At 39.1% G+C, this 27,577-nt stretch overlaps 9 protein-coding genes and 1 non-coding gene across 20 annotated transcripts; 5 read left to right on the top strand and 5 right to left on the bottom strand.

Annotated features, from left to right (window-relative positions):
• The first annotated feature begins 567 nt into the window (after positions 1-567).
• On the top strand, positions 568-3,043 carry LOC104768446 (glutathione S-transferase L1). The gene is made up of 10 exons (XM_010492437.3): positions 568-1,027; positions 1,134-1,211; positions 1,333-1,393; positions 1,517-1,603; positions 1,711-1,809; positions 1,903-2,008; positions 2,181-2,257; positions 2,358-2,465; positions 2,578-2,655; positions 2,820-3,043. Exons 1-10 carry the CDS (start codon positions 1,011-1,013, stop codon positions 2,820-2,822), a joined length of 714 nt encoding a protein of 237 aa, XP_010490739.2. The 5' UTR covers positions 568-1,010; the 3' UTR covers positions 2,823-3,043.
• Positions 3,044-3,121: 78 nt separating this feature from the next.
• Positions 3,122-5,607, top strand: LOC104768447 (glutathione S-transferase L3). 2 transcript variants are annotated; one of them, XR_764241.3, is made up of 11 exons: positions 3,122-3,290; positions 3,399-3,470; positions 3,587-3,647; positions 3,812-3,898; positions 4,039-4,137; positions 4,231-4,333; positions 4,420-4,496; positions 4,597-4,704; positions 4,788-4,868; positions 5,257-5,310; positions 5,410-5,607. XR_764241.3 is itself a non-coding variant. In XM_010492438.3 (10 exons), the coding sequence occupies exons 1-10, from the start codon at positions 3,277-3,279 to the stop codon at positions 5,257-5,259; spliced, it is 705 nt and encodes a 234-aa protein (XP_010490740.1). In that variant the 5' UTR covers positions 3,129-3,276; the 3' UTR covers positions 5,260-5,607. The 2 variants fall into 2 exon arrangements, 1 of the variants encoding a protein (XP_010490740.1); XM_010492438.3 differs by having other exon boundaries at positions 3,129-3,290; positions 5,257-5,607.
• Positions 5,608-5,996: 389 nt separating this feature from the next.
• LOC104768448 (putative F-box/LRR-repeat protein At3g28410) lies at positions 5,997-7,908 on the top strand. Its single transcript, XM_010492439.2, has 3 exons — positions 5,997-6,917; positions 7,251-7,424; positions 7,607-7,908. Exons 1-3 carry the CDS (start codon positions 5,997-5,999, stop codon positions 7,904-7,906), a joined length of 1,395 nt encoding a protein of 464 aa, XP_010490741.1. The 3' UTR covers positions 7,907-7,908.
• Positions 7,909-8,672: 764 nt separating this feature from the next.
• Positions 8,673-11,197, top strand: LOC104768449 (heat shock 70 kDa protein 2-like). The gene is made up of 2 exons (XM_010492440.2): positions 8,673-8,972; positions 9,259-11,197. Exons 1-2 carry the CDS (start codon positions 8,759-8,761, stop codon positions 11,007-11,009), a joined length of 1,965 nt encoding a protein of 654 aa, XP_010490742.2. The 5' UTR covers positions 8,673-8,758; the 3' UTR covers positions 11,010-11,197.
• A 27-nt stretch (positions 11,198-11,224) lies between these two features.
• LOC104768452 (uncharacterized) lies at positions 11,225-13,926 on the bottom strand. Of its 6 annotated transcripts, none has more exons than XM_087506348.1 (3): positions 13,205-13,762; positions 12,561-13,114; positions 11,225-12,457 (listed from the first exon to the last, which is right to left on the bottom strand). In XM_087506348.1, the coding sequence occupies exons 1-3, from the start codon at positions 13,629-13,631 to the stop codon at positions 12,332-12,334; spliced, it is 1,107 nt and encodes a 368-aa protein (XP_087362474.1). In that variant the 5' UTR covers positions 13,632-13,762; the 3' UTR covers positions 11,225-12,331. The 6 variants fall into 6 exon arrangements, with proteins under 6 accessions (XP_087362474.1, XP_087362475.1, XP_087362472.1 ...); XM_087506349.1 differs by having other exon boundaries at positions 12,544-13,114; XM_087506346.1 differs by having other exon boundaries at positions 12,561-13,926.
• LOC104768450 (putative serine/threonine-protein kinase PBL7) lies at positions 13,904-16,327 on the bottom strand. Its single transcript, XM_010492441.3, has 5 exons — positions 15,941-16,327; positions 15,369-15,559; positions 15,084-15,273; positions 14,603-14,994; positions 13,904-14,525 (listed from the first exon to the last, which is right to left on the bottom strand). Exons 1-5 carry the CDS (start codon positions 16,047-16,049, stop codon positions 14,262-14,264), a joined length of 1,146 nt encoding a protein of 381 aa, XP_010490743.1. The 5' UTR covers positions 16,050-16,327; the 3' UTR covers positions 13,904-14,261.
• A 247-nt stretch (positions 16,328-16,574) lies between these two features.
• Positions 16,575-20,763, bottom strand: LOC104768453 (two-component response regulator-like APRR7). Of its 3 annotated transcripts, XM_087506351.1 has the most exons (10): positions 20,430-20,733; positions 19,875-20,210; positions 19,637-19,798; positions 19,406-19,539; positions 19,073-19,237; positions 18,942-18,988; positions 18,608-18,779; positions 18,064-18,511; positions 17,276-17,948; positions 16,575-17,117 (listed from the first exon to the last, which is right to left on the bottom strand). In XM_087506351.1, the coding sequence occupies exons 6-10, from the start codon at positions 18,942-18,944 to the stop codon at positions 16,998-17,000; spliced, it is 1,416 nt and encodes a 471-aa protein (XP_087362477.1). In that variant the 5' UTR covers positions 18,945-18,988; positions 19,073-19,237; positions 19,406-19,539; positions 19,637-19,798; positions 19,875-20,210; positions 20,430-20,733; the 3' UTR covers positions 16,575-16,997. The 3 variants fall into 3 exon arrangements, with proteins under 3 accessions (XP_087362477.1, XP_010490748.2, XP_087362478.1); XM_010492446.3 differs by lacking the exon at positions 18,942-18,988 and having other exon boundaries at positions 20,430-20,763; XM_087506352.1 differs by lacking the exons at positions 19,073-19,237; positions 19,406-19,539; positions 19,637-19,798; positions 19,875-20,210; positions 20,430-20,733 and having other exon boundaries at positions 18,871-18,979.
• A 362-nt stretch (positions 20,764-21,125) lies between these two features.
• TRNAS-UGA (transfer RNA serine (anticodon UGA)) lies at positions 21,126-21,207 on the bottom strand. The gene has a single exon. It is a non-coding gene; the product is annotated as a tRNA-Ser (tRNA).
• Positions 21,208-21,216: 9 nt separating this feature from the next.
• Positions 21,217-23,082, top strand: LOC104768455 (DNA topoisomerase 6 subunit A). Its single transcript, XM_010492448.3, has 2 exons — positions 21,217-21,913; positions 22,067-23,082. Exons 1-2 carry the CDS (start codon positions 21,383-21,385, stop codon positions 22,817-22,819), a joined length of 1,284 nt encoding a protein of 427 aa, XP_010490750.1. The 5' UTR covers positions 21,217-21,382; the 3' UTR covers positions 22,820-23,082.
• LOC104768454 (pentatricopeptide repeat-containing protein At5g02830, chloroplastic) lies at positions 23,000-27,571 on the bottom strand. Of its 3 annotated transcripts, none has more exons than XR_015593855.1 (12): positions 26,714-27,567; positions 26,546-26,633; positions 26,216-26,420; positions 25,990-26,097; positions 25,651-25,815; positions 24,968-25,561; positions 24,706-24,776; positions 24,528-24,608; positions 24,123-24,220; positions 23,797-24,007; positions 23,636-23,696; positions 23,000-23,475 (listed from the first exon to the last, which is right to left on the bottom strand). XR_015593855.1 is itself a non-coding variant. In XM_010492447.3 (12 exons), the coding sequence occupies exons 1-12, from the start codon at positions 27,300-27,302 to the stop codon at positions 23,156-23,158; spliced, it is 2,586 nt and encodes an 861-aa protein (XP_010490749.1). In that variant the 5' UTR covers positions 27,303-27,571; the 3' UTR covers positions 23,000-23,155. The 3 variants fall into 3 exon arrangements, 2 of the variants coding, with proteins under 2 accessions (XP_010490749.1, XP_087362479.1); XM_010492447.3 differs by having other exon boundaries at positions 24,706-24,771; positions 26,714-27,571; XM_087506353.1 differs by lacking the exons at positions 26,216-26,420; positions 26,546-26,633; positions 26,714-27,567 and having other exon boundaries at positions 24,706-24,771; positions 25,651-25,864; positions 25,990-26,078.
• Between the last annotated feature and the right edge of the window lie 6 nt (positions 27,572-27,577).

The raw sequence follows: 27,577 nt of genomic DNA on the forward strand, positions 1-27,577 counted from the left end.
CTTGACTCTAATTACGATCCGGGTCGGGTCTTAAAAATCCGACTTAAATAAAATGCGAAACGAAAACGTTTTAGTGGTTTATACTATATTTTATCCGATCGAAACTTTGTTTAATCTTTTTTATTTTTGTGTCTCAATGTATTGTTGTGTGTTTTGTTGCCTCTTTATTTGACCGTTGGATATATTCTGCGGCTATGTGAACTATGCATGTGAATATAAAAAGTATTCTTGCTCGGATAAATGAATACAAGTATGAAGAATTTGGTTCATAATTTCACCTTATGTTTTGTTGAAAATAAACTCTGTATTATAGCAATTGGCATGTATGTTCAAAAGAAAAAAATAGATATGTTCAAAGAAAACATATATTAGTAACCTAAAAGAAAAGAAAAAAAAAAACATGAAAGAAATTGAGATATTCTTTATAATTATACGAAATTAAGCATATATGATTTGGTGAGGTTGCGTTAAACGGCGTGGAGATAACAGCTTGAGCTTTTTGACCACTATTTTATTCGCCCTTTTCTGTTTTCTTTATATATATGTGTGTGTATCCATTGTCCAATTGTCATAATGAAGTTTTCGACTAAAACAAATTATATAGTGTTCTTCCTAGTGAAATTTATATCAAATCATTTACCAAACTTTCCTCTAAACTTGTTTTCATTTGATATAAAAATCAACACATCAAAACCAAAGAAAATAAAGAAAAATAGTTTTGAGCTTATTAGTATTCTCGCAAACAAAGTATCCAGAAGCTTTTGACCCTGACGATGAAAAATTAGAAAGTTCAACGACAGAGATAATCAAATGCTCACGTTTTAACTTTTTTCTATTGAAAGTCACGGTTGGTGCGATAAGCATGAACCTAGCCTCTAATTCAGTTTCCATTAAGTGTATATATATAAACTACATAGTTTTATCTGTTTGATCCATATAATTCCTGCAAAACATCATCTCTGTAATAAAAGACTAATCCCCTGAAGTAACAACTCTTACCGATCCTCTCCATGGCTCAATCTCCTCAGTAAGATCCTATTTCTACTTCATGAGGTTTCTTAATTATTTTCAAATTGAATTTATCGTCATGTTAAATCTATTTTTCTCTCCTTTAATTTTATTTCTTTATCAAGGAAAATTATCGTAGAAGATCGTCAGGTCCCGCTCGATGCTACCTCCGAGCAACCTGCTTTGTTTGATGGAACCACGAGGTTTTTTTTCTTTTTTCTTTTTTCTTTAGTATTTTAATGATAGTCGAAGCTTCAAAAACATTTGTTATATTCGATGTATTATATTAAATTCGTTTGCTAATTAAAAGTCGAAACAAACAAGGTTGTACATGAGCTACACCTGCCCGTTTGCACAACGTGTTTGGATTACCAGAAACCTCAAGGTACTTGATTTTTACTTTTTTTTGGTTGTGTCACTATGTGTAAGTAAATTGAGATTGAGACTTTAAATTTTTGAAAGCCAGATTGGTTTTATAATATTCGTTTGATGTTTGGGGGTGTTTTAGGGTCTGCAAGAGGAGATCAAACTAGTTCCTATAGACCTTTTTAATAGGCCAGCTTGGTACAAGGAGAAAGTAAATCCTGCTAACAAGGTGACCGATATTTGATAAATCCTTATAAACTAATTAATTAAGGTTCCTTCAAAAGTGACAATAATAAGAGTCTAAGATTAATGTGATAATGATATATATATATGTAGGTCCCGGCCCTTGAACACAATGGGAAAATCATAGGGGAAAGTCTTGATTTAATCAAATATGTCGATAGCAATTTCAACGGGCCTTCACTTTACCCCGAGGTAAGATCTTGCTCGGATGTTATAGAGCTTGTTCATTTCAAGTTACGTGATAAACTTTTAATGGTATTTTTTACTTATTTATTGTTGGTCTAGGATCCTGCGAAGAGAGAGTTTGGCGAAGACTTGTTGAAATATGTTGATGCAACATTCGTAAAAACTGTGTTTGGCTCTTTCAAAAGTGACCCGGTTAAAGAAACAGGTAAGATTGATTTTCGTGAGACTTGTTAAATTGTATATGACCAACTCGATTAATTGTATATACGTTTACATTTTAGTATACCTTTTCTATTTATAAAAATATATTATTAGCACGAGTCAAAATTTCAGAAGTAGGAGCTGAAGATAAACTTATGTGTTTTAATTTGACGCAGCATCGGTCTTTGATCACGTGGAAAATGCTTTGAAGAAGTTTGATGATGGTCCATTCTTCCTCGGCGAGCTTAGTTTGGTATAAAAAGTTTTACTAAAAGAAAAATGAAACCTTCTTTAATGTTTCACTATGGTTACAAAAGTTTTCTCGATTTTTTTTTTTTTTTTTTTTTTTCCAGGTTGATATCGCTTATCTCCCATTTATCGAACGATTTCAAATCTTCCTCGACGAAGTTTTTAAATACGAAATTATAATTGGACGTCCGAAACTAGCTACTTGGATTGAGGTACACATAACACATGCATGTGTGATAATATGCACATGGACATGGTAAAGCTTTTTTTAATATGATTTAATTAGCTGCTTGATTGCTTTAACTCTTAATTTTGCATGTGCAGAAAATGAATAAGATGGTTGCATATACGCAGACGAAAACCGACTCGGACTATACCGTTAACTATTTCAAGAAGTTCATGGTACGTACGTACGAGCTTCTAAATATTCAACGAATAACCAAAATGGTTATTTTAAAACGGTTTAATTTCACGTTTGCTTGGCCATTTTTGTCTTCCTCAATTCCGGTTTAACGTACGTTCGGTTCTATAACAAAACTAACCGATTCCGGTTTTTCTTTTTGCAGTAAAAGTACCAAATCAATCGGAATCGGACCGACTCGGATTATTATACCAGATACTTGAAAGTCGGTGTTATAATGATCTGGATTTGGTACTGTTATTACTTTGATAATAAGAAAGATTTGGTTATTGTATTTACTTTTACTTTAATCAACAGAGATATGGTTACTTCTTCGTGCTTGGATTTTCAAATAATAAAATGGGCTCTGTTTATGACTGAGATCTAAAACTATGGGCCTTAGTTTGTTATTGAATTGGATCATTTACGGCCCACTATGATATATCGAGTTATCCTCAACATTGCCACGTGTCTCATACTCTGTAATTTTCGAGAAACATACAAATAACGCTATCACTCTCTCTGTTCTTGGGGGTTGTTGACTTGTTGTTTCGTATGATAAAAAAAAGAGAAATCCTTAATTTCTACAAAATCAGTCAGATCTTTGAAATACACATTCGTCAATGGCGTCTCCTATGTAAGATTTATTGTTCTTTATCCAAATTCTGGGATTTTTTTGGGTTCCGCAAATTCATGTTTTTACAAAAATATTTTTTTAGAATTTAAGTTTTTGTTGTTGTGGCAGTGTTGTAGAAGATCGTCCAGCTCCACTCGATGCTACTGCTGATCCACCGGCTGTGTTCGACGGCACCACTAGGTTAAATAAATCTTCATTTTTTGCGTCTTATATATGTATTTGGTTTTAACTTAAAGAACTCTACAACAATTTTGTTATGTATCTTTATACTCTTATTGTTTTGTGTTACCAAAAAGATTGTACACAAGCTACGTTTGCCCATTTGCTCAACGAGTTTGGATCACCAGAAACTTCAAGGTTTAACAGCTTCTCCTTTGTACTAGTCTCTCTCACCTTCTACAATATAGTGAGATTTCCAAGAAACTATACATTAGCAAATCTGCAAAACAATTTTAGGTCTTTTTGCCTATGTTTACTATATTTATAAGTACAAGTTGGATTCTGAAGATAAGGTTTTGTAGGGTTTGCAAGAAAAGATCAAACTTGTTCCTTTGGATCTTGGGAATAGGCCTGATTGGTACAAGGAGAAAGTGTATCCAGAGAACAAGGTTACAAAAAGCTATATCTATTTAGTATAACTAACGAAATTCATATGTTACATATTTCACTTTTTGGTTGGAAACATATCTTTTGCAGAATTCATATGTTACATATTTCACTTTTTTGGTTGGAATCTAATCTTTTGTAGGTGCCAGCGCTTGAGCACAATGGGAAAATCATTGGGGAGAGTCTGGATTTGATCAAATATCTTGATAACACTTTTGAAGGGCCTTCCCTTTACCCCGAGGTAACACCATGACCATACCATACTACCTGGTATTGTGTGTTTCCCTTCATTATTAATTCTCTGATTCTACAATTCGTTGGGGGCCCTCTCTAGGATCATGCAAAAAGAGAGTTTGGCGACGAGTTATTGAAGTATGCTGATACTTTCTATAAAACTATGTATGCGTCACTCAAAGGAGACCCCTCTAAAGAAACCCGTGAGACTTTTAACTCCTCAAAGTTTCGGTCTATCAAGGGTGAAAGCATATAAGATATGACCTGACATTTCATGTTCTTGTTGCAGCACCTGTGTTAGATTATCTGGAAAACGCTCTGTATAAGTTCGATGACGGGCCATTCTTCCTTGGTCAGTTTAGCTTGGTATAAGCCTCATCACTGGCCTTTTTTTTGAGATCCTATATTACTCTTTCGTTTGTTCTTAAATGGAGTGCTTACATTAATTCTTTGGTTTTCTTGCAAGGTTGATATCGCCTATATCCCGTTCATGGAAAGGTTTCAAATTGTACTTAATGAGTTTTTTAAGTTCGACGTTACTGCAGAACGGCCTAAACTATCTGCATGGATCGAGGTACATATGCAATCTCCATCAAGATTACATGTATCCTCATTAGTGATTGGTACTAAAGCGATCGATCTGTATTATGTTTGTAGGAATTGAACAAGATTGATGCCTATGCACAGACGAAAATCGATCCTAAGGAGATTATGGAGATTTTCAAGAAAAAATTCATGGTAAATCATATATCATTAGGATATATACTCTTTATTCACTGAACTACCACATGATTTTATTGGATACAAAGGTGAGTTGCTTCATATTATGTTTGGGATTAGAAGCTAGGCCTTTTATAAACTGGTTGTCTAGGTGTGAATGTTTGTTGCTTTCCGTTCTGGGAATGAAAACATAGTTGGTTTAGCATCCAGCTCAGAGACAAACCCATCTTTCTGAGTTTCTCCAACGGGCGTTTTGCATCTTAAATCGTTTTAAACGCAAGGGCCATGAACTAATCATCAACTATTACTATGGGCCTATGGCCAAATGAATTTGTTAAATACTTTCCTCTGTTCAATGGTCTAATACCAAATCTGAGTCTTATATATTCCGGTTATATTCTTGCAGTAAGGAAGCACTAAGAAGTAAGAAGTAAAGTGTACCAGACCATGAAACCACCTTGTACGCAAAGGCCATGCACTATAATCATCAGCTATTACTATGTTCCGCAGTTAATAGTCTATATCGAATCTGAGTCTTATATGGGTTATATTCTTGCAGTAATGAAGCACTAAGAAGTAAAAGTTTACCGGACCATTGAACTACCTTGTACGAAAAGGTGGTCTTTGGATATGAAGTAAGAATCAGATGATGCAATAACAGAGCTTGATCTGTATTTTAGTCTTAATCAGTTATCAACCATTGGCATTGTTAAACTATTTACACACATTGTATAATAGTAAAATACTGTTTAAACAATAATTTTGGAATTATAGTCACCGAACCTTCACATTCGCACTTAAACTAGTGCAATACGCTAGGAACAATGGGCTCGAGAGGCAAGGAAATAGAAATCAGAAGAATCCCGGATTTCATGGATTAACATTCATAAGATTTGCTTAATACCACAATCTCATTAAAACTATTGCACTGCAAGGATGATGTAAAAGTTGTAAAGAGCCTATTGCAGGAACAAAGATATACTGTAGAAAAAACCGGGATGTAAAGGCAATAGTTTTTTATTTTTTTTATTATTAATATTATTTTTTATTTTGCAAAATTTGCAAAAGGCAATGATATTTATTATTTTAATAAGAACGTATGCGTATTGTGCAAACAAAAGAAAACCTAAAACGTCTGCTTTTATCATGGCGAACAGGCGAGGGAGACGGAGGCGCCGAAAACGTGGTAAAAACCATAGCCACTGCAGAATCAAACACGGTGCAGATTTCATCAACTCTATGCCAGATGAGATCCTGCACCATATTCTCTCCTTTATTCCCACCGAATTGGCCATGACAACTTGCGTCTTATCCAGACGGTGGAGGCATGTATGGTGCGAGACACCTTGTCTCGACATTGATGATAAAAGACACAAGGACAAGGCCTGCCGAAGCATAAACCATACCCTAACTTCCTACACGGCTCCCAAAATCAATAGTTTCAATCTTTTATTGAGACTTCTTCACAACACTTCCCCAGAGGTTGATAGCTGGATCGAGTTCGCTATCTCCCGCAATGTGGCGAAGCTGTCTGTGTCCATTGTAGATTTTACATACTCCAAGACTTACAGTTTTCCGGATATCTTCTATCTAAGTTCCTCTCTAAAGCAGCTCACCGTGAAGTTGTCCAATTTTGATATGATTCCCAGATGCATAGTGTCTTGGAAATCCCTAAGGACCTTGTCGCTGTTTTATTGTAGACTTCCGGATGAGTCCATTGATAATATTCTCTCTGGCTGTCCAATCCTCGAAAGCTTAAAATTGGTTAGATGCAGTTCACTTGAGCGTCTTGATCTGAGTAAATCCCCAAGTCTGAGGAGATTGGAGATAAATTGTCCTAAAGGGCCAGTCGTGATTGTAGCGCCACACATCCATTATTTGAAATTGGAATACTTTGATAGATCATCTACTTTAGTGAATGTCACTTCTTTGGCCGAAGCTGACCTTAAAATTATCAGTGTAATACTCCATCCCTCGAATGCTGATCTTTATCAAACCATGGCGCTGGAGATGGTAGCAAAATCACACAACGTAGAGAGGCTTACTCTTGGGGGAACCCTTTTTCAGGTATGTTGGCATACCTAAAACTCAATTACCATGGCTGGTAGAGTTGTTATCATTTGTTTTGCACGCGCCCTTAACTAATGTTTGTTTGATGGTTAATTAAGATGGCCTTGATGAAAACATGAACTTGCTAATTAAGTGGTTTTTCTAACAAATATTTTCATTAGTTATCAGTTTTTTTGCTTCCTTTGTTTTTATCTTTTTTGCCAAGGAACCAAAGTCTATGGTAATCAAAATGTAAATCCAAACTTTTCATTATATATGATATTTACTTGCTTAACAAATAATATTTTCATTAGTGTGACCTTTTAATTTCATCATATCTCGTTTTGTTAGATTCTCTCTCTGGCCGAGGTTCGCGGTGCTCCTTTCCCAACGCTCAAGGTCCAAACTTTGACTGTTAAAACGGAGCTTGTTCGATCTATTATCCCTGGTATATTAAGGTTACTACAAAATTCACCTGGCCTAAAGAAGCTAACATTACACACGATGCCCTGCTACAACATAATGGTATCTATACCACAAACCTCTTTCATTTCCTTGTGTGTTCATAAGACCATGCAAACTTATAACCGACTAGGAACATTCCACGAACCATGTCTATCACTTTTCTTGGGATATAGGATTGATATTATTAAAAAATCACTAGTGTTAGTTTGCTTTGGGATAACTATATATTTTGTGCTCTACAGGATATGCATCATTTAAAAGGCTTAATTCCGGATCAGTACCGTTGGAGATCAACATGTGAGGTGTTTCCTACATCAAAGGAGATCTATAAGATGTTTGGTTGTAATGATGCAACGTCGAAACTCTTGGCTTCGTTCATTGAATTGGTGGTGAGAAACGCAAAGACACTAGAGAGGATGGTTATATGGTTGGAAGGTAGTTACTTTAATGATGCACAATGGTTCGAAGAGATGCTTCAGATGGTTGAAACGATTTCTCACAACAATAATGTCTCCATTGTGCTCAAACGAAGCAATTGCTAAACATATTTGCATCATTGTGTGTTGTTATTTTATAATATACTCATCTGTTTAACTAACCATTGTTACAATCAAAATCTCAAGAACTAATTAGTTTGTCTAGTATTTAATTATAATTTTCTAGTTTTTCTAATTTTTTCGATTAATTAACTATTATAAAACCATTATCAATTTTATTTTGTTACATTAATTGATTTTTAAATCGAATTAAAACCGAACCAAGTTAAAATAAAAATAAATCGAACCGAACCGAACTAAACATAAACCGAACAGAAACCAAACTAAATTAACTTCGTTGAGTGTGGTAAGAGTTTTTCCAAAATCAAATAAATTGAATCCAAACCGAATCCAAACCGAATCTAAACTTAAACCGAAATGCCCACCTCTAAGTCGACTATCTTGTTTTAGGCCTTTATAGGCCCCAAAAGTAAATTTAAGTAAATAAGCTTTTCTAACTATATATGCCCAATAAGTAAAAGAAAAGCCTCACCACGGCCCACAGACCGCGTATAGAAATCTCCTATAGGCCCACTACTGATGGTACGACGTGGCAATTATGAACGTTGGAGCAGTTTTCCAATTCTCTCAGACGCGCTTTTCCGTTTTTGGACAAATATCACTTTTTTCCTTAGGATTTGGAAATAAGTATCTTTTACTTAACAACCGTCGGATCAATCTCAAACCTAATCTAACGGTGAATTACACTTTACACAGGAACATTCTGGAACTCTCAACCTCTATAAAAACCCCCTGACTTCGTTGCTCTTCTTTCTTCACAAAACCTAAAAACCTAAGCTGCTCTAAAACTTTTCGTCTCTTTCTTCTTAATACGCTTAATAAAGCCTTTTGAAAACAATGGCTGGTAAGGGAGAAGGTCCTGCGATCGGTATCGATCTTGGTACTACCTACTCTTGTGTTGGAGTTTGGCAACACGACCGTGTTGAGATCATTGCTAATGATCAGGGTAACCGGACCACGCCGTCTTACGTTGCTTTCACCGACACCGAGAGGCTGATCGGAGATGCTGCGAAGAACCAGGTCGCCATGAACCCTGTTAACACTGTCTTCGGTGTGTATACTCTCTCATCTTATTTACATACTCTGCTTTTAATTCTCTCGATAATATCGGTGTTTCGTGTTTGAGTTAAATTACGAATTTATAGGGTTTGTATAGGATGATAATTAGGGTTATACCCTTTGTTGATTTGTTGTGAATTTGTTGAAAAGTTAGGATTTTTATCTTCTCTGACCAAAGAATTTTAGTTTAAGTTGATGATTTGGTCTGTAGTGTTCTCTTTGATTTTGATTTTTGTGTGTTCGGTCTATTGATTTTGGGTTTTGTTTAATTTTGACAGATGCAAAGAGGTTGATTGGTCGTAGATTCAGTGACGCATCTGTTCAAAGCGACAGGAAGTTGTGGCCTTTCACAATCATCTCTTCAGGAACTGCTGAGAAACCAATGATCGTAGTCAACTACAAGGGTGAAGAGAAACAGTTTTCCGCTGAGGAGATCTCTTCAATGGTTCTCATTAAGATGCGTGAGATTAGTGAAGCTTACCTTGGCACTACTATCAAGAACGCTGTGGTCACTGTTCCTGCTTACTTCAATGACTCTCAGCGTCAAGCCACAAAGGATGCTGGTGTCATCGCTGGTTTGAATGTTCTGCGTATCATCAACGAGCCCACTGCTGCTGCCATTGCCTACGGTCTTGACAAGAAGGCCACCAGCGTTGGAGAGAAGAACGTTCTGATCTTTGATCTTGGTGGTGGTACTTTTGATGTCTCTCTTCTTACAATTGAAGAAGGTATCTTTGAGGTCAAGGCTACTGCTGGAGACACTCATCTTGGTGGTGAAGATTTCGATAACAGAATGGTTAACCACTTTGTTCAAGAGTTTAAGAGGAAGAGCAAGCAGGACATCACTGGCCTCGCAAGACCCCTTAGGAGGCTGAGAACAGCTTGCGAGAGAGCAAAGAGAACTCTTTCTTCCACCGCGCAAACGACCATCGAGATTGACTCTCTCTATGGAGGAGCTGACCTCTTTGCTCCAATCACCCGTGCTAGATTCGAAGAGCTTAACATGGATCTTTTCAGGAAGTGTATGGAGCCTGTTGAGAAGTGTCTCCGTGATGCTAAGATGGACAAGAACTCAGTCCATGAAGTTGTTCTTGTCGGTGGTTCCACCCGTATACCCAAAGTTCAACAGCTTCTCCAAGATTTCTTCAATGGTAAAGAGCTCTGCAAGTCTATCAACCCTGACGAGGCTGTTGCATACGGTGCAGCCGTCCAGGGAGCTATTCTAAGCGGTGAAGGAAACGAAAAGGTTCAAGACCTTCTCTTGCTTGATGTCACTCCTCTCTCCCTCGGTCTTGAAACTGCTGGTGGTGTCATGACCACTTTGATTCAGAGAAACACAACCATCCCGACCAAGAAGGAGCAGGTCTTCTCCACTTACTCAGACAATCAACCCGGCGTGTTGATCCAGGTGTTCGAAGGTGAGAGAGCCAGAACCAAGGACAACAACCTTCTCGGTAAATTCGAGCTCTCTGGAATCCCTCCGGCTCCACGTGGTGTGCCTCAGATCACTGTCTGCTTTGACATTGACGCCAATGGTATCCTCAACGTATCTGCTGAGGACAAGACCACCGGACAGAAGAACAAGATCACCATCACCAATGACAAGGGTCGTCTCTCCAAGGATGAGATCGAGAAGATGGTTCAAGAGGCAGAGAAGTACAAGTCTGAGGACGAGGAACACAAGAAGAAGGTTGAAGCAAAGAATGCTCTTGAAAACTACGCTTACAACATGAGGAACACCATCCAGGACGAGAAGATTGGTGAGAAGCTTCCCGCAGCAGACAAGAAGAAGATTGAGGATTCGATTGAGCAGGCGATTCAGTGGCTCGAGGGTAACCAGTTGGCTGAGGCTGATGAGTACGAAGACAAGATGAAGGAGTTGGAGGGTGTTTGTAATCCGATCATCGCCAAGATTTACCAAGGAGGAGCTGGTGGTGAAGCCGGTGGTCCTGGAGCTGCTGGAATGGACTACGATGAAGCTCCTCCTGCCTCAGGTGGTGCTGGCCCCAAGATCGAGGAAGTCGACTAAGTTGTTTTGTGTTGGTTCTAACTCTCTGTTTGTTGTTGTCGGGTGACTGCTTAGGACTTGGGTCCTTTCTTATGAAAATTTCTCTAGTTGAACTTTCCTTGTTTTTTTTCTTCCGAAATCAGAATCCTAATTTCCTTTTGTAATTTGGGGATAATTTCTGAAGCTTGTGTCCTTTTGTGCTTCACAAACCAGGAACTACAAGCCATACACTTTACTTTACACTAAGCTTATTGTCACATTTCAAAGCATGTGCTACAATACATGTGAAGAGATCACCTATAAACAACATTATAAACAAAGTCCTCTATATGGATACAAACAAAGATGCAAACAGCTCGTAAGCAACACTTCATAGTTCATACTTAAGTCTGCAAATCATTCAACAAAGATGCACAGCTCATTTGAGTCGGGTGAAACAGTCTTGTTATTACTGTCAGAAGAGTTAATCTTGTAGAATGCTCTCCATTCATCGATGTTCTTCATCCTATCACATTTCAGTTCAGGTAAGCATCTTCTCTCTACAATCTCTATAATCTTCTCTGTTTTTCCTAGATGCAGGGCTGCTCCTCTTACTGATTCTTCCCTCACTTCTACAGCTGTCACCAAACACTTGATAGATATCACTTGCCCTACATTGCAAAAGCAACCTGAAACTATGTCCGAGATTGTGGTTTCCAGCTTTTTTAGCAGAGCTTCCCCTGTTCCGTAGTCTCTTGACTCGTAATTGTGGAGAATGGTTTGACATATCCGGTACATGGAGTTGGCCGCTAGAGTCTTGATAGGCCAATGAGAGGGTTTGTGCTTCATGCATGCCATTAGGTTCATCTGCCACGACTCTGAAAACTCTTTCTTTGCGACTTCCACGAGCTCCCTAAGTGTTTCTTCTGGACTTTTTTGTTGCTTGGATAGTTTCCGAAGATCCACATCAAACCACTTATGATAGAGATCAACTCCTAGCCAAACTACCTCAGCAGCTTTCCTCAAGTTAGATAACTCTCCTCCGGTATCTAGGATGTGTTCAAACTTGCTGACAGAGTCCAGGGCCTCATTGACAGCATTAAGCAACTTCTCCACGGAGCAAGGCTTGACATTGGGAAGAGCAACAGCGATGGTTGCAAGTGTTACTAGCGGGAGAGCCCAACAATTCGGTGGCTCACCAGATGCGGCAAGAGAAGCCACCTCGTTGCTGTCAAACTCTTTAATCCCTTCAAATCCTTTTGAAACGGGTGTTGTTGCTTCCAAAAGCTCTATCAGATCTATCGGTTGTTTTTTTCTTCCGTTCGTTATCCAATGATCCGTGGCCTCACAGTTGCTCCGCACCATCAAATCCACCAGCTCGTCCTCTCCTTCAAGATGCAAGACAAACCTCGCAAGCTCCTGTCTCGAGCTTGGATTTGAACTCTCTGACTCAACGTGAGAAACAGTACCCCTTGTTCTGAGTCTTCTGACTGCAAAATAACAGCAGATCAAGATTCTACTTATACAGTAGACCGAGATGTAACGGATAATTTTGCTTGCAAACACGATAACATACTGTATTCCTATACATACATCCAGTATCCAGCGTTTTGCATCGTGTGCAATCTTCCTACAGCTACGGTCTTTGAGGATCGAAAGGCTTAAGGGACGTTGTTTCTTCTCAGAGAACCATTGTGTCCAGTAACTCTCTACTCTAAACTCATCTCTGTAAGACTTCTTCCCTCTTAACGGACAGTGAAATTTCACAGCCGTGAACCATCTGATGGCAGGAGCAACAGTCCCTATGACTACTGCAGTAGTCTGGCATACAAGTACCAAAAAGGTTGACCATTTGTAATCAGAGTCACCGTGGCAGAAGCCGAGTGACCTCGGTCTCAGCAAATAAGACCGAACCATGGCCTCACCTAACGTAACGGCACTCAAGAGACAGAAGAAGCCAGAAGCAGTGCACGTGACAGAACGAGCCATCACGAACTGAGGGCTACTGGTGTGAGCCATCATCCAGAACTTGGACAAATCTTGCTGAATCCTCTTAGCTACTGTTGTTCTCTCTGTAGCCAAAGGACACTGCAAGGCAACGTACTTCTTCTTGTACTTGGTTTCCAAGATCCTTTTGGTGGTGGGGACTGCAGTAGCAGAGAAGCTCAAGATTAGTAGCATAAGAAGCATGAGAAGCAGAACAAGAAAGTGTTCTTCTTTAAAGGCGTAGATGGCACCTGTGCCTAACTGTATACAGATGTTGACAACGTCGGTGATAACAAGAATCCCTAAAGCCATGAGATTCATGAGGAGATCTTGGTTCTCCATAATACCTAGAGATGGCATGGAGTTGCCCATCACGGTACACACGAAGACGCTGCTACTGAGTTTAGACAACTGGTCGTGGCGACTAGGCATCGAAGTGTTGAGATCGACAGAGAGTTTGATCCCGACGCCGATGAAAGTCAGAGAAGTTGCGTTGAGAGAAAAGAACTTACAGGGGAACCAGAACTTGCGGTGTCGGAAGCCGTGAAGAAGATCTGCGGCCATGGCTAGTCCGCAGATCAGTGAAGCTGCAGCAACGTATAAACCAATTGAAGGTAATGGTTTACTAAACTCTGCGTCGTTCAATTCGCCATGGGAGTCGCACCCGAGGTTACCCATCAGTTGATTTCTCTCTCTTTCTCTGTTCTCAAGACTTTGATCGGAAAGATGTTCTTTTTGTTGACTCCATGGAGAGGAGAGGGAGTGTGGTCTTGTCTTGTGTGTCTCTGATTAGTTTTGGTCAACTTTGGGATTTCAACCCAGAAGAAAGTTCTTTCTTTTAAGGTCAGTTTTGTTCCTCTTACAAGGTTTTTGTCAACTTGAATTCTTATGTTTTGCTTCTTTTGATCGTTTTGTCTTTTCGTCTATGTTTACTACATTAACACTAGGGATGGTAGTAATACAATCAAAATCTAACCTTTAAAGAGTTTTGGAGCTGTAGTATATTACAATAATAATTCAGGAATGAAAACAGAAACATTCCTCAATACAATATAATGATATATTATCATAATTCAAAGCAAATGCTACATAACATTACTTCTGAAGACCATCACCTATAACAACATTATAAACCGGCCTCTTTGTAAACTCTCTCTCTCTCTCTCTCTTTTCTTACAAATATCTACAGGCAAATCTTACGAAATACTTTCATACTTTAGTCTGAAACCCATCCGGATAAAAAAAGACAGCCCGGGATCAGTCTAGGGTAAATAACTCACATGGTTTTGCGATTCTTTTGGATTGTTTTCAGACTCTCTTTGATCTAGGTGGAGTTCCAGGAGCGAAAAGGGAGCCTTGGACTGGCTGAGCCATAGGATCGAAGTTTTGGGAGGCGAGGTAAGTGAGTGCAGTGACAACATCAGCAATGAGAGGTCTAAGATTTGGCTGCTCTTGCACGCACATCGCTCCTACAGCGAGTGCTTGGTACAAACCTCGCGGTGGGTATTGACCTTGAAGCATTGGATCAGCCATTTGAGAGAATTTCCTCCTGTCTTTAAACAAAGGCCTTGCCTAAAAAGAGAGCATTTCATAGAATTCAATTAGAAGGAAACATCTACAGAGAAAACAAAGTTTGTTTTCTTCCTTACCCATGCGACTAGATTCTGTTCTCCAGTGGATCTTGAACTGTCTATTGCTTTCCTACCGGTTATAATCTCCAACAGAACAACACCAAAGCTGTAAACGTCTGATTTGAGTGTTAGTTGTCCTGTCATTGCATACTCAGGAGCGCAGTATCCATATGTTCCCATAACCCGAGTCGACACATGAGACTTGTCACCCACTGGGCCAAGTTTGGCCAGCCCGAAGTCGGATAGCTTTGGATAGTAGTCATCGCCGAGCAAAATATTGGAGCATTTTAAGTCTCGATAGATCACTGGTGGCATGGTTTTGTCATGCAGATACTCAAGCCCTTTTGCAGCACCTGCAGCTATTTTCATTCTGGTGTTCCAGTCAAGTGGCTGCTTCCCAGGTGAAATGTCTGAAAAATAAAAAAGGATCGCTCCATTCAAACTTTAAGACGTTTCCTTAATATTGAAAAGTATCCATAGGCGTGTTAGAAGCGCATACCATGCAAATGATCTTCCAGTGAACCTAAAGGCATGTACTCGTACACAAGAAGCCGTTGATCTCCATCAGCACAATATCCTATTAAGTTAACAAGATTCGGGTGATGAAGAAGACTCAACATGAGAACCTCGACAAGGAACTCCCTGTTTCCTTGTAAACCATTATGATCAAGTTGCTTGATAGCCGCTGTCTACAAATGAAAAACAAAGTAATTAAGTAAGCGTTCATTACTAAGAACATTCAAAAGGTTAAAACTAGAGAACCGAGCCAAAAAAAATAACGAACCTGGCCAGTGCTGGCTAAGTATCCTTTGTAAACCCTACCAAACCCTCCTTCTCCTATAAGACATTCTTTTCTGAAGTTTCTAGTGGCAGTAGCTAGCTCAGAGAAGGTAAACGTTTGAGCCACAATGTGATCAGAACCTTTACTTTTGGATTCACTCTTGTCACTAAAGGATGATTTGGCCTTAGATTTCTCTACCAAAAAAGAAAGCGGAATCATTAATCAACACAAGCTGAGCAGAAGTGTCTAAAGATCAATACTTTACATCGCAGGAGCAAAAATTCAAAGCTTTACAAATCAAAGTCCCGTTTTAGCTTTCATCAGAATAACTTAAATCCACAAAAAGAGGCATGCAAATAACACATTATTTAGGTCAAAAATACAACTAAGAGTGTGAATCAGACTAGTCTGAAGCTACTAAAATCAGAAGGAACAAAAAAAAACCCTAATCAGCATTAGCCTCAACGGAATCAGAAAAGCATACTAATGATCAAAGATTAAAAATTTACAAAAATATAAGCTTGAGAAGCTTAAAACCCAGAATTAAAAGGATGTAGAGTGAGAAACCCTCTTACCTGAAGTAGACAGAGAACAATTAGAGGACTTCCTGTTGAGTTTTTGGTCACCGTTTCTGCGAGTCTTAGTCCTCCCGCTCGATTTCCCAGAACACGGGATCCAACCCATTAAGCTTCTCGATCTTCTTCTTCTTCTTCTTCTTCTTCCTCTTAAAATGATTCTTCGTTTTGATTGCGTTCGATGATCTCGAAAGCAAGAGAGAGAGAGAGAGAGAGAGAGAGAAAAGCTGAGAACTTTGAAATGTGAAAACGAGCACGCCTAGCCAATCTCGGCTCCAATCGCTTAATTTTTCATTCTTTTTTTTTTAATTTTAATTTTATTTTAATATATGTGATACAAATTAATTTTAATTTGACTTTCTGACAAATAAATCTTTTATTAGTGTCAAAAAGACACATAAAAATTATAATTTATATTAACTACCCCATGTAATATTTCATCTTCTTCCAAAAGAGGTCAACACACAAAAGAGGTAAATATTAGAACAGAACATGAATAAGCAACAATCGTGGTCACCATGTCCATGATAGTTTCTCAATCATTTGATTATTCTTCCTTTCTAAATTGGTGTTGAAAAGAGAATATTTTTAAAGATGAAACTAAAATAGTTGTATTCTAGTAAAAATTACAACATAAGCTAATCATCATATTATATATTACAAGAGATAATGCTGGTACAAGTGCGACGCCGTATTGTGTTCGGCCCCAAAAAGCAAAGCTTATACAAAAATAAAAATACAAACAAGTGGTGTTATTGTTTTTACAAGTTTACGACATCTACAAAGATATTTCATTTCACTACATCCTGGAACTTATGAAACCGAACCCTTCGTCCTAAATTCACAAACCAGACCAGACAACGACAATGGCCAAACAATCAAATGTCGTCGTCTCTTTGTTTCGTGAATAGTACTAGTAGCAGTAGTATCAAAAGAATCAGACTTTGAAGGGAAAATGTTAAAACATGTGACATATAAGATATATATATATAAGATAGATGATGAGCACATTACTCATATTTTCGGGCAGAGAAATACTTGGTTTTGTAGTTTTCCGTTAGCTATCCTCAATGTCTTTTATGTCGCTATCGTCCGCTGCAGCCGCTGTTTTACGGACAAATTGGCCACGCACACGAGGGCGTTGTTCCGCAAGTTTTTTCCGGCTTTGGTATCGTACCTGAGAAGAAAAGATTCACCAAAAACCAAATCATCATTAAACGTCTGAAAACATTTAACAAATTTTACAAATACTGGTTTTGTTAAACCATGGATTTATATCTGTTCTTAGAGTTATAGCCGTCATGAAACAGTCAAGAGGTTTGTTCAAGAATTTACCTTCTTTCTGAAGCACCTCTCTTTTCTCTTCTGACGGAACTTTGTCAAAGCAGCTTCCCTTTGAGAGATCTTATTTTCATCTGCTACGTTTCCGCTACCACTTCCGCTTCCGCTTCCACTACCATCGCCATTTCCGTTTTTGCCAGCACCGTTATCACTTCCCATATTCATTCCTCCAGCATTCATACCATTGCTGCTTCCATATGGCCCATTGCTTCCATGACCACTACCTGATACACTTCCATTCACACTGTAATTCACTGTGTTGTTGTTACCTTCGATCGTTTCGTTGTACACATTTGAGGATCCGCATTGTGGAGGTAGCTTCCTCTCAGCGACATGGACACGATTATAGGAGGCATGCTGATTATGATGATCACAGGGTAAAGGCTTAAATGATGAATGCTTGACTGATGAAGATCCTGCTGAGCTTACTTTTGGAGCTCCTGGTTTTGTGAAAGCGTTGTTATCAGTAGTGGAACTCATATCAAAGTTATTGCTACCAACATGTGACCGGTGATTATTGGGGAGACTCTCGTTCTCGTTCATGTTTGAGTGACAATCACATGCGGCTTCAGTCTTTTTTAATAGATCCTGGCTGCTATTATCACGAAGAGAATTGCTTCCTAAGTTCCCGCCAGAAAGCTTATTTACATTTGAGGCTGGATTATACCTGTACAAGTCCAACAGTCAATCGATCCCATACTTCTTCAATACGGTATTCAAAAGGTTGTATACTGAAGAAAAAACAGAGCTTGTAGAATGTGTTAATGACTCTAAGAAAGTACCTTGAGAAAGCTGATCCCTCCGAACGCCTCAGCACATTGCGGTCATCCCTAACTAATGTCCCATCATCTTTAATTCCTCTATGTCTCTTTGAACTATGTTCCACGTGCATAATCTCTTCGGAATTTTTGACAGCAGCTTCATTTGTATCTAAAGTTTTCAAGTGAGTGTTAGGCGCCTCAGGTTCTCTGTTATCTTGAAGGTGGCTAGACATAGCTTTAAAACCCGATCCTCCATCTTCATGCATTTGTTTACTTGAAGGACTTTCGCTACTGAGGTCCAGTGGTCCTTTCCCAACATTTATTTTCCATTTACTAGAGCTCTTTTCAAATGAATTATCCCGTCTCATAATGCCAGGAGTTTTAGATAGGGGTTCATCTTTTGGCTCCAGTTCCAGATCACTATTTCTACGAATACTGATCTCCAAGTCTCTACCCATTGTGACATCTTCTGCAAAAATGATGAATGAAAAAAACATTCAGTATCATGTTTCTAAGTTTGTAAAAAGAGAAAAAAAACTGAGAAATCACAGCTTCGTTTCCTTACCAAATTTTTCATCCTGTTCTTGGGTCTCCTTATCAGCAGGTGCTGCAACCAACTGATTACTTGGAACCTCGAGGTTAGAATGTACTACTTGGGCGCAAGTACTATCGACTCGATCCCATAGAGATACCGCTCGTGGACTGTCAACCTCCACAGCTTTTTTCGTCCAAGAGCTCTGAGTAAAAGGAGTATTATAAAAATCAATCTAGGTTTTGAAAAATAAAACATGTGCAAAATAAACTTCAGAATGAACTAGAATTTTTCACCCAGTTTATCAATGCAAAGATCTAAGTTAAACATCATTGAGTTCTACAATTGATTAGTTAAGCGCTTCCACCATTTACAAGCATCTGAGTGCACATGCGAAGTTCGATCGTCCGACCCCTACCATTTATGGTGAAGATTTTTTTAAAAGGGTAACTTATCAGATATCTATATTAGATTATTGGTATTGCACATTCGTCTTACCTGAGCGCCACTCCCATCACTACTTCCATCACTAGCATTCAGGCCAATGCTCCCATTTTCATTCTCACCACTGCTTCCTGAATCATGATCAGATTTTCTAATACTCTTTGATTTCACAGACTTTTGAGTTTGATGCGTTCCACTCTCACTTCCACTACCGCTAGACTGTGAACAAGAAAGAAGGAAAACCATGAGAAACCAAAAAGAAGATACCAATCCACAATTAGACAAAGACTTTCTAGTTTACTTCTTATCACCAGTTGTACATCAATAAAAGCCCGAAACACAAAGACCAAATCTTTTTGAATTAATCACATATGAGCAAGGACATACACTTTGGCATCTCCTCCAAACATGCTGCCAAAGGATCTTAAGTTCGTTTTTTCTTATAGGCTTAACAAGAAAGTCAACAGCTCCTTTCGATAAGCACTTAAAGACCAGCCCCATTGAGTCATGAGATGACATCACTGCAACACAAATCTCACAGTGGAATGTAGTTAAAAGCATCTACTTCCAACAAAAGCTAGAGAAGACTCAACCAGGAACAAAAAAAAAAAAACTCACTAATGACAGGGATGTTCCGACGAGATCTGTGGTTCAAAATCTTGCACAAGAGACCGATACCAGACAAGTAAGGCATGATCACCTCAGTTAGAACAATATCAATATGATTGTTTAAATCTTCTAACACCTTCCAAGCTTGTATCCCATTTGAAGCCTCAACAACTGCCATGACAGAGTTAATAATCAATCAACCAAACAAAACTAATGGTGATATAGATCTAGGGTTCAAAAAACTGACCTTCATAGCTACAATTACGAAGAAGAGCAGTAACGATATAACGAGTACAGTCATCATTCTCAACAAGAAGAACTCTAATGGTTCTCACATGAAGAAACCTTTCCCAACAAACAGTTGCTGATGTTTGTTGCGACAGTGGAATTTGCAGTCCAGCAGCGCCTGAACTCCCATTTCTCACATTCATAGTGATTCCATTAACCTTATCTTCTTCACTATGCTTCTCTGTCCGACTCTCAACTCTATCCAATTTCGTATCTCCGGTGTTTCGATCAGTGATTGGGTAACGTGAACCCTCCCCTTCCTTATTAACATTCATCACACCACAAGCCAGAAACCCTAAATTCGAAAAAAATCGTAAAGCTAGAGGAGTTAGAATCGAATAATACTCCAGATTAGTAGAACACAGAGTTGAAGACCACGAAATTTCAAACAACCAACTCAATCAAGTAAACTTTTCGAAGAATCATTAAAAAAAAACCTAAATCTCAACTTCAAATCGAAAACAAAACCAAAACAAAAGCATCTGAATTCCAAAGAGAGTAGTACTGATCTTACAATAATCAAATCCTACAAGGAAGAATCGAGCTCCAAAAGTTGCATCAATCACCAGAATAATGGATCTAGCACAAAGCAGCAGCTAACTCGGTTGGGAATTAGAGAGAAACACAAAGGAATCAAAAAAGGCAAAGCAAAATACACAAAGAACCGAAGCTTCTTTTAGAAAGAAAGAAAAAACAAAAAAAAAAACAGAGTGAAGAATTTTTTTGATTATGAGTTTTTTTTTTCTTTAGCTGTCTCCCAGAGAGTGGAAATCGGAGACGACCATAAGCCACCGATTTTTATTTTTCCGGAGATAGATAGATATTACAAAGATTTTGTCGACGAGAATATTAAACAATAAAAAAATTAAAAATTCGTAAATCGTAATTTCTGACGTGGATAAAACTAGAGGTCCCGAACGTTTGTGAAATTCCACGTCAGATCGGATATTTCCACATCACGTATTGGCGAGGATCGCTGACGTGGACGGTCGATCAAAAGCAGTCGTTCAGGAAGCTAGTGGCAGATCTGAGATCTTTTTGGATTGACACGTTGACTCGTTTCTCATCTGGACCGTTGATTTGATTTTGGCGGAAGAGACTAGCGTTTAAATATTTTTTTTATAGAGATGTAGGGCCTAGTTTAGTATATTGGGCTAAATATATGGGCCGTAAATTACGCTTTGTAAACCCAATAACTAAAAAAAAACATCGTCGACAGCAGGGTTCGAACCTGCGCGGGCGAAGCCCAATAGATTTCAAGTCTATCTCCTTAACCACTCGGACATATCGACTTTTTGTTTGAATCTCAATTACTTAACTTAATAAAACTTTCATAATTCTATCTCTTAAGTTGCCCTAAAGATTGACTGACATTCACGAGATACGTTGACCTAAAGGAGTAAATTTTCCCGCCATTGTTAGTACTAAGAACTCTCTCGGCCGCCGCATCTCCGTCGCTGTCTACAGATGGCGGATAAGAAGAAGCGGAAACGATCTAAAGACGACGACGCGGAGGAGCTTCCCTTCAAAAACATTCTGAAACCAGACGAAGCTATCCTCGAGCTTTTCAAATCCTATGTTTCCTCTTCTATCAAAGCCGCCGCTGGAGCCGGCGGTGCTTCCTCCTCTTCATCGAAACCACTAACCCTAGCTGATCTCTCTCTCTCATCTTCCTGCCGTGAAGTCGCAGATCTCTCACTCTCCTCCGTGCAGACAGAGATAGAGACAGTCATCGTCCAGATCGCCCGTTCGATTCTCGCCGGTGATGGCTTCTCCTTTAATGTTCCTTCACGCGCCGCCTCGAATCAGCTGTATGTTCCTGAGCTAGACCGTATTGTGTTAAAAGACAAATCCACCCTCCGGCCTTTTGCTTCCGTTTCTTCTGTCAGGAAGACTACCATCACCACTCGTATCCTCGCCCTTATCCACCAACTCTGCCTCAGTAAGATTCATGTTACCAAGCGTGATCTCTTTTACACCGACGTTAAGCTTTTCCAGGTTGGATCTTCTTGCTTTTAGTTTAGAAGTTAGAGAATGGTACTCATTGTTTAGATCTGATTTTGGTATTGAGCAAGTAATGGCATTGAATCTGTGTAGTTGAGCCAATTTTGGAAGGTTTTGAACCAATTTGTAACCTTACTGAATTTGCAGGACCAGACACAGAGTGATGCTGTGTTGGACGATGTCTCGTGTATGCTCGGCTGCACAAGGTCAAGCCTCAATGTAATTGCATCAGAGAAAGGTGTGGTGGTGGGAAGGCTCATATTCAGTGACAATGGAGATATGATAGATTGCACAAAGATGGGAATGGGTGGGAAAGCCATTCCACCAAACATTGACCGGGTTGGAGATATGCAGAGTGATGCTTTGTTCATACTCTTAGTTGAAAAAGATGCAGCTTATATGAGGTTAGCAGAAGACAGATTCTACAACCGGTTCCCTTGTATCATCGTGACTGCAAAAGGCCAGCCTGATGTAGCCACAAGGCTCTTCTTGAGGAAAATGAAAATGGAGCTTAAGCTTCCAGTGCTTGCCTTGGTGGATAGTGATCCTTACGGGTTGAAGATCTTGTCGGTTTACGGATGTGGGTCGAAGAACATGTCTTACGATAGTGCAAACTTGACTACACCTGATATCAAGTGGCTTGGGATCAGGCCAAGTGATTTGGACAAGTATAAGATACCTGAGCAGTGTAGGTTGCCAATGACTGAGCAGGATATTAAGACCGGGAAGGATATGCTAGAGGAGGATTTCGTGAAGAAAAACCCTGGGTGGGTCGAGGAACTTAATCTGATGGTCAAATCGAAGCAGAAGGCTGAGATTCAGGCGTTGAGCACTTTTGGTTTCCAGTATTTATCAGAAGTTTACTTGCCCCTGAAACTGCAGCAGCAGGATTGGCTCTGATCATCAGTTTGCTGTCTTCCTGTTCAATTAGAGAGACCTACAAGTGTACGCTACAAATTAAAAGTTTCTGATCATGTAATTGCCTGTTTCCTACATGTGAATTACTACACAGATCAAAACTTGGTTTTAATTTATGGTTTGAATCTACACAGAACTGGGAAGATAGCTGTCAGCTGATTATTTAGAAGACAACTCATTTGTTACTTAAAAGATTGTATACAATATGCGCATTGAGATGATTAATATTCCACATATTTCCCCCATTTCTTTCTGCTTCTGGTTTGAAATTAGCATAGAATACAAAGATGATTGATTAATGTGACAAGTCAGAGACAGCTACTTTTTGCGCTGCAACCACTGATATAGAGACGCCTTTGTCACCATCAACCTCTCCAGAATTGCAGGTCTCCTCGTCGAGGATATATTAACAAATGACTTACTGTTCTCTGACGTATGCGCTGTATCTTGGTTTTCATCATCCACACAGTGTGCATCCTGTTTGATATTTCTTTGTCCAGCAGGAAGAACCACAAGAGACAGTTCATCTTGTAGAAGCTTCACTAGCGCTTCTTTGACAAGAATCTCTTGCTTTCCCGATTCGGTATTTGCTTCACCGGGTTCTAGGATAATCAACACATCATCTATTACAACATCACCTGCAAAGGGAGATTCAGTTAGTCACTCACAAGTGTGCTTTTTTTGTCTCTATTGGAATAAAATTCAACCACGTGTGCTTGTATGCTGTACCCGTTTGAAATGTTTACCGAGTCAAAAAAGTTAATGCAAGAGAGAGAATGTATTGGTGTGTAGACTTACCTCGCATATAGTCTTCCTTGATCATTCGCAAAACTGCTAGAACAACAAGTCGAGCCTCAACCTGTAAATAAATGCAAAAGCTTGACATGGTCATATGCTGAAGGAGTTGAATTGATAGGATTACAAGCGCACAAAATACTTCATTGTCTCCATTAACTTACCTTGGTAAGTCCTTGAAGGTCAATTGCAAGGTTTCCAGCTGTTCTCTCATGCAAGTGTGTAGCTACTTTTTCAATGAGTAAACTTACAGGTCTCCCCACATTATCTCCTTCTTGGTCGCTTATTTTATCTTGGCTCTGACCATTTTCCTGTATGACTCCTTCGCACCACTCCTCGATAAGTTCCTTGAGAAAGTGATCGTTGGGCTTGTACCTGCAGTGTTGTGGCTTTGTTTGTGAGTAAAAAGGAATGCCTCCTCACTTGTTTGAAGATATGGAACCATCAAGAAGAGAAATCAAAGGACACCATATAAGTAAATTGTTCTTACCCTGCTTTTCGCATGTCCTGATATATAGCTAAGCATTGCCGCACTTCAAGTAAAGAACCATATTTGCTTCGTGCTTTAAGAAGTGTATTATAGGTCACCTGAGAAACAACTTTCTGGACTGAGAAATACTGAGATAAATTGCGAAACGGCTTCCCATGTCATAGCAATGCATTTCGTCAATTTAGACTAGTCTAATAACTTCAGGACTTTATATGCATAATTTTGTACACAGCACTGATAACTTCAGTCTTCTGACACTACCTAAACTGGCGTGATAGATATACGGTCAATTTATCTTGCTGAGGGTTAAAGTTTACAGCATTAAAGGGAACTTCAAATATGGAGGAAGGTAGTAGCTGAAAGAAAAAGAAAAAAGAAACAAAGCCATTCGAACATCAGAATTACCCAGTTTGGCTTTATCTGATATCTCCTCATCTCCTCGAACAAAGAAAATGCCAACTTCAAACTTTTATTTTCCGCGCAGATCTGCAAGATAATAAGAATTGTATCTTCACACCTTTGAGTTGTGCAATAATTAAGAACAATGCAGAAAGGTTGGCACCAGTAAGAGAGAGACTAATACCTTGATTGCAGTTGTGTAGGCAACAACATCAGGTCTGGTTCCGGCCAAATGCATAGTTCTCAAAATCTGTGCTGGAAGAAAAATTTATATCAGGGAACTTATCACATTACTGCTTTAATCGCATAAATGATACTATAAATGTACATGTAAGCTTATAAACATGAGCTCGAGAAGTATGATCCCCTTAATGTCATTTCTCTGTTTTAGAAAGAGATTTGAATGAGTATATTTTTTTAAAAAATCAAGAGAAAAGTTGACTCACCCGTACAGCACCTTCTACATCGCCTGAACCTCCACACATATCGATCAAAGTCGACCATGTTATTTGATTTGGTGCAAGACCTAGGCTCTTCATCTCATCCATCAGTTCTTTGCCTCGATAGTAATCGGTACCACAGGCTTTCAAGAGTATATTATATGTAGCAGTTGTTGGCTTGAAAAAAAATCTATTTGAGGCTTGGATATAAGGTGAAGTAGAATTACTATTCACCAAAGACCCAGGACCATGATTTTTCAATTTATTTGGGCTGGAAGAGCGACCTTTACTAACTATATCATCTGCATATAAGGCTTCCTTAACTGAGCTTCCCTTCCAAGATTGAAAAAGGCGAAAAGCTCGGTCATACTGGCAAGCTTCAACGCAAGCATGCAGTAGGATGTTGAAACACTGAGAATTAGGCTCACAGCCAGATGCAAGCATTTCTTCAAATAGGTGATTTGCCTGCTCTACTAAACCTGCATTGGCACAGGCGCTGATCAACGACGACCATGTATGAGTATTTGGGGTTACACCAACAGATTTCATATCATCTTTGACTCTGAGTGCCCATTTCCACATCTTTGCATCTGCAAAAACCTGATCTTAAGGCATTATTCAGAGACTTAAGGGATACAAAAGCAAAAGATAATGATAAAATTAGTTTTACAAAAATGTGGATATTGTACCTTTATAATAGTACAATATGTGAAGGCATCCAACTTCAAAAGTCCGGAAGATTCCATTCGCTTTGCTTCGTTGTATATGTCCTGGGCAAGATCAACCCGTCCAGCCAGGCAACATGTTTTCAGCAGTATGTTGTAGGATGTCATGTCAGCTGTAACATCAAGTTTCTGCCCATGACATGTAGATTTGAAGGTCAGTCAATACCTATTCCTATATCTGAAATTTTGAGGGTAGATTGAACCAACATCAAAATAGCACTTAACAATTCGAAATACTATCTAGATAGTTCACCTACTCATATCTTATAGCTTAAATTACATATCAAGAGATAAAAGAAATACCTGCATATTCTTGTATACTTTTAGTGTGTACCCAAGATCATGGGAATTAACATTCATCAGGCTGTTCATAACATAAATATTTGGCTTAATGTTTTCTTTGAGAAGATCCTGCCACAAAATTCTGAGTTAACTACAAATCTCAAATTCAGGAAGGCAGACAAAAGTAAACGTAATGGTTCGAATAAAGTATACTTATGCAAAACATTCAGTATAATCAGGGAATTACCTCATATATGTACCTCGATTTAACGTAATCACCACACAGCCCACAAACATCTATCATCGTTCGGAATATATACATGTTAGGAGTATCTAGAATCTGTTTGCAGGCTTCATATGCTGTCATAACAGAGACCATATCTCCTTTCTTTCCGAAACCATGAATAATTCTACAAAGCAATATCTCTGTATGTGGCAAAAGACATGCGTATCTGCATTCCATATTAATCAAAGCGTTAGCAGCACACTATATTCAGCATTCTTGTGCTTACTTTCTAAATTTCAAAAACAATTAACCTGAATCAGTATAAGGGGAGTGTAAACAAACAAGCCTTACCTAATAGCTAACTGAGGATTGGAAATGTCAACACAACTCTTTACAACATCAAAAGGATCCACCAGCTCTTTGATTTTGAATCTGAGACCTGAAATAAGAAGCAGCCACTTAATTCAAGAGGTTCAAAGTCCGGTTTAAAAAACACAGCAAGATTGATATAGTATTTACCGGCAAGTATCTCCAGTAGATCAATAGCTTTCTCTACTTGCACAGAGTTAGCCATTGCACGAAACTGTTTCCTCATTAATTTCACAGACGAATCATCGACAAGGTCCAATGGAGCAATCCCTACCTTCTCAATCCTCTTCAAAGTATAAACCACGCTCTCAATCTTACCTTGTCGAAGATTCGAAGAAATCGCTTTCGACAAGAGATCATAATCAACCATGGAAGCAAAACGCGCCACATTAGCTCCGGACTCTGCAGCCAAAGTCTCGGCGATGAGAGCGACGTCCTCAATTCGGCCGTCCTCAGCGAGCTTCGAGGCGAAATCAGCGTAATACTCGAGCGAGCCATCAGGAATCCATCTAACGACGTTAGAGAAGTGGCTAGAGAGAGAATGAGTCGCGGAAACTGGAGCAGGAGAAGAAGCTGAGTGTTGCTGCGGTAGTGACGGAAGTAGCTTGGTGAGAGAAGGACTCGGTTTAGTTTTCCGGTTCGATTCTGGTGCGGTGGCGTAACAGCGACGACGGTGGTGGTGGTGAGGATTGGTAATGGCGGAGGAGGAGGAGCCAAAGACGATGACAAGGTCTCTCATTCCTCGCCAACGGTTAGGATCATCATCATCATCATCATTGTGGCTCAGTTTTTCTGGTTTTCTAATCCGGAGACCTGTAAATGGATTGGATTTGAAAGGCTACTTTTACAACTCCCGAGCCGGACCGGATTTCTCGTATTAAATTCACTGGTATACCTAAACCGATTTGGTACGTTGATAAAACTTTGTAAACCGAAATAGCACGTGGTTAGTTAGAAGCGCACATCGAAAGACAGAGAGAAGAAGCAAAAAAAAAAAAAAAAAACTTTAAAATT

Source organism: Camelina sativa, chromosome 20, assembly GCF_030686135.1.
Source record: "Camelina sativa cultivar CO46 ecotype springtype chromosome 20, ASM3068613v1".
In the NCBI taxonomy this organism is placed as follows: Eukaryota; Viridiplantae; Streptophyta; class Magnoliopsida; order Brassicales; family Brassicaceae; genus Camelina; species Camelina sativa.

Coding starts and splice junctions, on each gene's coding strand:
- LOC104768453 (XM_010492446.3), bottom strand. CDS start 20,190: ATGAATGTTAATAAGGAAGGGGAGGGTTCACGTTACCCAATCACTGAT. Junction 19,540..19,636: donor TCGGAACATCCCTGTCATTA/GTGAGTTTTTTT, acceptor TTTGTGTTGCAG/TGATGTCATCTCATGACTCA. Junction 19,238..19,405: donor TTTGGAGGAGATGCCAAAGT/GTATGTCCTTGC, acceptor TCTTGTTCACAG/TCTAGCGGTAGTGGAAGTGA.
- LOC104768448 (XM_010492439.2), top strand. CDS start 5,997: ATGGCGAACAGGCGAGGGAGACGGAGGCGCCGAAAACGTGGTAAAAAC. Junction 6,918..7,250: donor TTGGGGGAACCCTTTTTCAG/GTATGTTGGCAT, acceptor TCGTTTTGTTAG/ATTCTCTCTCTGGCCGAGGT. Junction 7,425..7,606: donor TGCCCTGCTACAACATAATG/GTATCTATACCA, acceptor TGTGCTCTACAG/GATATGCATCATTTAAAAGG.
- LOC104768447 (XM_010492438.3), top strand. Junction 3,648..3,811: donor GGATCACCAGAAACTTCAAG/GTTTAACAGCTT, acceptor AAGGTTTTGTAG/GGTTTGCAAGAAAAGATCAA. Junction 4,138..4,230: donor GGCCTTCCCTTTACCCCGAG/GTAACACCATGA, acceptor GGCCCTCTCTAG/GATCATGCAAAAAGAGAGTT.
- LOC104768446 (XM_010492437.3), top strand. Junction 1,394..1,516: donor GGATTACCAGAAACCTCAAG/GTACTTGATTTT, acceptor GGGGTGTTTTAG/GGTCTGCAAGAGGAGATCAA. Junction 2,009..2,180: donor TGACCCGGTTAAAGAAACAG/GTAAGATTGATT, acceptor AATTTGACGCAG/CATCGGTCTTTGATCACGTG.
- LOC104768452 (XM_010492442.3), bottom strand. CDS start 13,631: ATGGGTAACCTCGGGTGCGACTCCCATGGCGAATTGAACGACGCAGAG.
- LOC104768454 (XM_010492447.3), bottom strand. CDS start 27,302: ATGAGAGACCTTGTCATCGTCTTTGGCTCCTCCTCCTCCGCCATTACC. Junction 23,697..23,796: donor ACCTTCAAGGACTTACCAAG/GTAAGTTAATGG, acceptor ATTTATTTACAG/GTTGAGGCTCGACTTGTTGT. Junction 23,476..23,635: donor CAAGGAAGACTATATGCGAG/GTAAGTCTACAC, acceptor CTCCCTTTGCAG/GTGATGTTGTAATAGATGAT.
- LOC104768450 (XM_010492441.3), bottom strand. CDS start 16,049: ATGGGTTGGATCCCGTGTTCTGGGAAATCGAGCGGGAGGACTAAGACT. Junction 15,560..15,940: donor TTGTTCTCTGTCTACTTCAG/GTAAGAGGGTTT, acceptor CTTTTTTGGTAG/AGAAATCTAAGGCCAAATCA. Junction 15,274..15,368: donor ACTTAGCCAGCACTGGCCAG/GTTCGTTATTTT, acceptor TTTCATTTGTAG/ACAGCGGCTATCAAGCAACT.
- LOC104768449 (XM_010492440.2), top strand. CDS start 8,759: ATGGCTGGTAAGGGAGAAGGTCCTGCGATCGGTATCGATCTTGGTACT. Junction 8,973..9,258: donor CCCTGTTAACACTGTCTTCG/GTGTGTATACTC, acceptor TAATTTTGACAG/ATGCAAAGAGGTTGATTGGT.
- LOC104768455 (XM_010492448.3), top strand. CDS start 21,383: ATGGCGGATAAGAAGAAGCGGAAACGATCTAAAGACGACGACGCGGAG. Junction 21,914..22,066: donor CCGACGTTAAGCTTTTCCAG/GTTGGATCTTCT, acceptor CTGAATTTGCAG/GACCAGACACAGAGTGATGC.